We start from the raw sequence: 7,583 nt of genomic DNA, 5'->3' as shown, positions 1-7,583 counted from the left end.
AGGTCTCCTGACCTCCCCCACGATCTCCGGCAGCGAAACTGCTGCTGGGGTTGGTGGTCTCCAGACCTCCTCCCCCTTCTTTGTGGCCAGTAGCTCCCCTTGGTGGGGTTCCGGCCACAGTACTTCCTGCTGTGATGCAGAGCAACAGGCAGCCCCAGGCAATGCGGAGCGGCTGGCAACCCCAGGCGAAGCAGTTTTCCAGCAACCCCAGGCAATGCTGAGCGGCGGGTATAATCGTACAGTATAATCGTAAATCTCGAAAAACTACTCACTTCTAAATCTTTTGTAGTCATTTTTGTATTACTTTAGTATAAATACATGTTAATTTGGATTCATGTGTTGTTTTGTTCTGACTTTATGTGAACGAAAAGACACACATCTGCCTGTTTTCCCATTGGAAATAGTGATATTTTGAAATATCACTGTCCTGGTCACAAAAGCAAAGTTTGTGGGGAATAATAGCCATTTTCTATACTTTTGAGGCATAAGCAATTAGGAAATAACACTTACTACCCAGGAATAAAAATTGTGTTACATAGTGTTATTAAAACGTGCAGCAGCACATTCAACCCCAGTACTGTGTCCTGCATTTCCTGGTCTGATGTCATCCAGCGCATCCTTTCCACACACAATTGATACATGTTACTCTTTTTACTCTGAGTAGCACATATTACATATCTGAACACTTTAAAATGCCAGGTTCTTCCAGTAATGAACAACTGAACTGGATCTATTGGAAAGTGTCAAGGAAGTCCCCAGACTTGGGTAAAAAGCATGTCCACGCTACAGTAGGATACGTCACCCAGAAGCTTTGAGGAGGTTGTACTGTATTTTTATTTTTATTTTGGACTTGTGCAGTGTCAGGCAGCTTTGGTTTATTCATTCTATTCCATTGATATGTGCATAATTCAAAACAATCCATATCATTTTGAAAAAGATATTTCAGCAATAAGTATAGCACCAGAGACCACAATGGTTAGTAGTGTGTTTGTTGTAAACACTAAAGGGTGTTTAACAAAAACCTGAACACTTTAACAAAACGCTCAGGGAGAGACTGAGTGGATGTGTGTTTCAAGAAGAGACTCCCAACCCTTCTACACATTTTTCAAAACACAGAGAAGTGTTGAGATTCAGGCATATAAGTAAGCTGTTTATTTTATGTATCACAAATGTTCCTGAAGGTAGAGAATTTGGGTATGTGGTAGTTGCAAATGTTTTATGAATAGCATCTATAAATTACATTCCAAATGGAACAATGTACAGCTTTACCAATAAAAAACACAAACATCTATGTTCATAACCACAAGCATGGCAATCAATGTGCAAGACGAGTGTCCTCCACAGCCTGTTCAGTGCCATGCGCAGCAGGAGCCTGTGTCCTCTTCTTCATTCAAAAATGGTCTTTGCTTCAGATCTGTGTTCAAGAGGTCCTGAGAAGAAAGACAGCAATGGGCATCACTGAGGATTACAACTCTGCACCACATATCTAAAAAACAAAACAGTTTTACAGGAGTCACACATTATTGTCTGAGCTATTAAAGGCTATATCTTTGGATCTGTCTGCCTGAACTCTAAGCGAACCAAAAAAGAGCTCAGACTTGCTATAACGTTTCTTTCAGCAGGTTATTTGTTGTTGTTTTGCTGTGCACCAGACCGATAGCTGAGAGCTCTCTCAATCAAAACTGTGGCACGAGCAGGATGGCATGGCTACCAGACTGCCTGTTCTATGATTGGTTGTTTATGTTCCGTTAATGTGTTAGGATTTGCAGGCCAAAGCACAGGGGATGCACTATATGTGGCTGTTACCTTGGCTGTTTCCGCAGATTTTATATGTATTTTCTGTGGTTGTAACAACCTTGGCAACAAAGGCATATAAGTCATTGTTTAAACATTGCAAGAAAAGCGAAGGGGGTATATATATTTTGTCATGGACAACTGTAAAAATGTTTTTGCAGGCACTTGATTTTTGTGACTTTAACTTGATTGAGACTGTACGCGCCTAACCCATAGAGCACAGGGGAGGCAATACCGGTATACATTTTGCCCCTTTACTTTTTCGCTCAGTAGACACTATTATTTTGTTATGGTCTTTCCTTTAAAAAAGCTTAAAATGTAATAACATAAAAACTGAAAGTCATTCAGAAGAAGCCAGAACTCTGACACTGATTAAAAACAAAAACACAACAAACTCACCCTACACGCATATTGGTTTGACCCAAGTCTGCACTGCACTGTTTACACCTGACGTTAGCAGCAGGGTGTCTGCAACAAGATGCTGGGACGTTTTGTTTTGGAGACTACAAAACAAATGTATTAAATAAGACAGGCTAGGTAGTTTTTAGTTTAGTTTGTTTTTATTATGTATTAAATTATTTTTATTATGATTAACACTAAAAAAACTATGAGCGTTTTTTTTGGCGCTTAACGTTTACGTTTAATTGCATTTATATATATATTATATATATATATATATATATATATATATATATATATATATATATAAACACATCTCAAACCATCAGTAGACCCAGGGTTGCAGAAACTTCTGGAGATGTAATACGTTATACCTAGAACTACCGCAGCTGTCATTTTAACTAGTAAACACATTAGGTTATTACCATAACCCTGGTTCCCTGAAAAGAGAATAACAACCTATTACCGAATTGGAATAGCCTCTCTGACCGTCAGTCTGTGAGCAAATATACAAAAGCTGCCCTATCAGGGTCCTGCAGTGAGGGGGAAGTCCAGCCCACTTCCTGTTGAAGAGAGACATCCTAACAGTAGCACATCGCCATTTTCTTTTGAAAACAGAGGTCAGCTGGGGACACGACCTCAAGGTAATGGTTGTCATTCTCTTTTCAGGGAACCAGGGTTATGGTAATAACCTAAGGTTCCCTTTCAATTTGAGTGACAACCATTACCGAATGGGAAAGCTGTACCAAAGCTGTCGTGGTTCCAGATTACCGACAATACAGCCCCACAGCGATAGCCTCAGAGCCCATATAATGCCTAAGGGCATGCTGCCTACAAAACTCTAGAGCCCAGTGAGGGTCTCGTTTGTTTAGTCAATTCAACACGATAAAAACACACAAATGTCTGACTACATGTCCATGTAGCAGCATTGCATAACTCATCTAAGGAGGCGCCATGAAGGAAAGCCCACGAAGTTGCCTGGCCCCTGGCAGAATGGGCCGTAATGTCCCCCAGTAACGGGGAGTCTGTCTGTTCATATGCCAAGCGTATCGCATCTGTCACCCAGTGCGCTACACGTTGCTTCGATAGGGCCTGACCTCTAGAGCAGGAGCCGTAGCAGACAAACAGCTGGTTGGACTGTCTCCAGGATGTCGTCCTATCCAAATAACAGCGCAGAGCCCGAACTGGGCATAGCGTGTGTTGTCTACAGTCCTCCTCTGACTCATGTGGAAGAGGTCTGAAAGTTTCCAAAACCACTGATTGGTTAATATGGAATGAGGATACCACCTTTAGCAAAAAAGATGGATTTGTTACCCGCGAGTCACTTCCAGTGAAAGCCATACATGTGTCACCGATGGACAGCACATGAAGCTCACTTACTCGTCTGGCAGACGTAATGGCTATTAAAAACGTCACTTTTAATGAAACAAGGCGCAGTTCTCCTGACGTCATGGGCTCAAATGGGGGACCCATAAGGGCCCGCAGTACCAGTTCTAGATCTCACTTGGGGACCATTTAAGAAGCCCCTTTAAGAAATTGCACTACCAGGAAATGTGCCCCAGGGGACACCGAGTCAATTTTGTTATGGCACACTGATATTGTTGCCAGGTATACCTTCAAAGTGGACGCTGATTTTCCTGCTTCTAACGGGTGTTGTAAGAAGGTTAATATCGTCACTGGATCATGACCTTAGGCAATGCACCAATCTTGGAAAACTTACAAAACTCCATTTATATGAGTACTGGGCTCTAGTGCTCGGCGCCCTAGCAGACTGTAGTGTTTTTACTACTGCATCTGGCAAACCTCGTTTGAATAGACTGCTCTGTTCAACAGCCAGACCCAGAGTTGGAGGTGGGCTGGGTTCGGGTGCCATAATAGCCCCTCCGCTTGGCTCAGGAGGTCTTGCGCAGCCGGAGCTGCCACGGTTGATCTGACAACATGTCGGAGAGGAGAGCAAACCAGGGGCGTCTCACCCATCTGGGTGCAACCAGCAAAACCTGTGTTCTCTCTACCCTGATCCTCTCTAGTATCAGAGGTAATAGCGGTAGTGGAGGAAACGTATACAATAGCCCCTGTGGCCAGTGGTGAGCTAGCCCATCTACTCCCAGGGGGACCATAGGGGGCATTGAGTGGACTCGGCTGTGGCAAAGAGGTCGACTTGTGCCGGTCGAAACCTCTCCCAAAAATGCTTCACCACTTGAGGATGCAGCCTCCACTCTGAGCTGTCTGGAGCTTCTCTGGACAGGAGGACTGCTGCCTTGTTGTCCACACCGGGGAGCTGAACTGCCCTGATGGAACGCAAGTTTCTGTGCGTCCAGGAAAATAGTCTATGCCCTGCGTGGTGAAGGCCTGGCGAGCACAGGCCGCCTTGGTGGTTGACCACCACTGTGGTATTGTCCGTCCAGACCAGCACATGTTTGTGCACTAACTGCTGGCGAAAATGAGAACACCATGTTCACTGCTTGAAGCTCTTGCGCATTTATGTGCGCTTGCTGCCAATGTCCGTTCCATTGACCTCTTATTCCTCTCCTGTTCCAGACCGCTCCCCAGCCCAGGCTGGAGGCGTCTGTAATGATCACTTCCTATCTGTGAGGGGATCCAAAGGGAGACCAGAGGCGTAGATTGCCGGGACGGAGCCACCACTCCAGTGTTTTCCAGCATTGTCTGGACACTCCGATCTCAGACCGGGTGCACCTTGAGCGTATGTGGAATTGTAAAGCGTATCCATCTCTCATTGTCGATAGCACCCAGGAGTCCTGGGTGCAGCCTTGCCATGCGTCGTTGCCGTTGGTCAGTCCGGTTGTAGGGTGGGGGGGGGGGTTTGATGGCAGCCAGGGCCCCTCAAGGGCGGTCTCCCTTGGGCTTGGCAGAGGGCGGGTCTTTTTTAGGCCCTGGCCTCAGTCTCCAGCTGGAGAACCAGTTACGTTTGGCCTGCGGAGGTTCCCTGCCGCTGGCTCTGCCTCTGCCTGCTTGTCTATTCTGGGGTGGAGGGCGATGTTCAAACCCTTTCAGCCCGGCAGACTGCCCATGCCACCTTGGGCGCTGAGGGTAAGCCGGAAGGCGCAAAAACTTGGAGGCAACCTCCGTAGCCTTCTGGGACCTCCCAAGGCTCACATCAGTGATCGCCCCAAAAGTCTACCCTGGTGTAATGGGGGTGTCCAGTAGTGCCACCTTCTCAGTCTCCACGACCTTGGCTTGTGTCAGCCAAAAATGCCGGTGGGTGGTCACCAGTGCAGCCAGCGACCTCCCTGATGCCTGACCTAACTCCTATGTTGGTCATTGCCCCTGTGTCTGCTTGAGTAGCGCTATCCTGCAGCCTGTCCGCCAATTGATTCTGGTAGAGCACCAGTATGGCCATGGCATTTGCTGCTCGGGCCGACAGCACTGCCGATGCGTAAGCTTTTTTGAGCATCGCATCTGTCGTTCTGGAAGGCTTAGACGGTCAGGTTGGGTCCTTATCCCCCTTGGTGAAGGTGGAACCTTGCACCAAAACTGCGACCGTGTCCCCGATAATGGGGAATATGCCTAGGCTCACTTCTTGGGCTCCTGCAGTAAGAAGCAAAGACTCTGCTGTTCTGGAGGCTAAGGGTACAGACGCTGGGTTGCTCCAGGAGTGCACCAATTCCAGGAAGTCCTGGCATAGTAGGAGGGCATGCTGTGGGTGCCTTTTCTGCTGGAGGAAGCAGTGCCCCTTTCTCTCCTGTTCTGTTGGCCAGGGAACATCCGTGGCTGCAGCTGCACACTGCATTAGGGCTTGGAACTCTTCCCTCTGCGACACGTGTGGCAAGGGCATTAAGGAGCCTTCCACCATGGCCTGCCCGATGGAGATGGCTGTGTCAAAGATGTCCAATCTGGACGCGGACAAGGACAGCTTGCCTGGGCGAGGGAGTCTAGACAGAGGGGATGGGGAACGAGACTGTGGGGGCTGGGGATGTCCGGTCGTAGGGGGCAGCCTGCCCTGAGATTTAAATAGGGTCTACAGCATGGTCTGCTGAGCCCTTGCAGTCTCTGCCAGCTCCACGAAGCGCCGCTCAGCCGAGCTTGGGCGCCTTCGAGGTGACTGCAACGGTTAAAGGCTGTGCCTACGTGGAGAAGGGGAGCGGTGCCTGAGTGGTGACCACCTGTCCCTTGGGGAAGGTGAGCGACCGCCTTTCCCCTGGTGAGTGTCCCCTCGAGTGGTACTGCCTTGCCGGTGACCATCTCGCCTCCCTTGAGGAGGTGTCTGCGCCTCTGTACCAGTGGTGGGATAGGGGAGGGTGACCCAGGTGAGCGTGAGAGCTCCCTGGTCACTGTAGCGGGGGGGGGGGGGGGGTCCTGGGTGACCTTTATGGAGGCTCTTGGACCACTGATCTCATTCTCCCCTGGTTGGAGGAGAGAGACTCTGCTGGGGATAGGGCTGCTCCCTGTCGCTTAGTTCTCCTCGAGAACTTCCGACATGGAGAGCAGTCCAGCTCACCGGCCAGTGGCTTGGCCGCGTGTTCCGGCCCTAGGCACCTGGCGCTGGATCGATGTTCAATCACCGGTGCTGAATCAGTCGGTGCCGAAGTTGACGTCGAGATGCACATGGTCGGTACTGCGAGGTCGGTGCTGAGTCGATCGCCGCCGATGCCGATGCCGAAGGTGTAGCATGGTCGGTGCCGGGCTGTAGACGGCCTTGAAGCTATTCCTCGGTGCCGAATCAATCGGTACCGGGAACGGCGTCGAAAAGAGCACGGTCGGCGCTGGGAGATCGATGCCAAGTCAAATGGCGCCGAGGTCGATGCTGACATGTAGCGCGGTCGAAGCCAGGCTGTAGATGGCCTCAAAGAGGTTCACCGGTGCCGAATCAATCGGTGCCGGAAATGGTGCAGAGAAAAGCGTCCTGATAGGGAAGCTTTTGTATACTTGCTCACTGCTTGATGGTCAGAGAGGCTCTTCCCATTCGGTAATGGTTGTCATTCAGATTGAAAGGGAACAGTGAGTTTAGCTTAGCGCTGATGAACTTGAGTTTGCGCTTGTTTTGAATAGCTACAGGAGATATTTTCAGACATGATTCATCAACCAACAGTTGTAAAAATACTTATTTCTATTTAGAAATTACTTATTTTCAAGTTAAAATGAATAGACCAATATAACCCAGGACTATACAGCAAGTCTTAGGTGTGATTATATTGAAAAAAAAAAAAAAAAGTTACTGAATAATAGTGTACCAAACCAGCTATTGCAAGACTGGAGACAGAAATTACCATTGAATAGCTAACAGAATCGTACTCAGGCACAAAATAAAAAGGTAAAGAGAAAACTTGTATGAAACAGTCAAACAAACAAATCTCGGGCACTATTTTCTATTGCTTCACATTGTCGTAAGCTCCCGCTGCACTTCAAAAGTTGTCTCTGAGCTGCTAAAACCA

The 7,583-nt window shown here is 48.1% G+C and overlaps 1 protein-coding gene across 1 annotated transcript in view; it reads right to left on the bottom strand.

The window, feature by feature from the left end:
• Positions 1-824: 824 nt before the first annotated feature.
• Positions 825-7,583, bottom strand: part of LOC121324357 (nuclear factor NF-kappa-B p105 subunit-like) — a 94,301-nt gene continuing 87,542 nt past the window's right edge. Inside the window, exon 13 of the mRNA XM_041266099.1 lies at positions 825-1,430. Within this exon, the coding sequence (XP_041122033.1) occupies positions 1,387-1,430 (44 nt within the window). The 3' untranslated portion in view covers positions 825-1,386. The remainder of the gene's footprint in view (positions 1,431-7,583) is intronic.

This window comes from Polyodon spathula, chromosome 12 (genome assembly GCF_017654505.1).
Source record: "Polyodon spathula isolate WHYD16114869_AA chromosome 12, ASM1765450v1, whole genome shotgun sequence".
NCBI lineage: Eukaryota > Metazoa > Chordata > Actinopteri > Acipenseriformes > Polyodontidae > Polyodon > Polyodon spathula.
The sequence above is the reverse complement of the archived record's forward strand: the minus strand, read 5'-3'. Positions and strand labels throughout refer to the sequence as shown.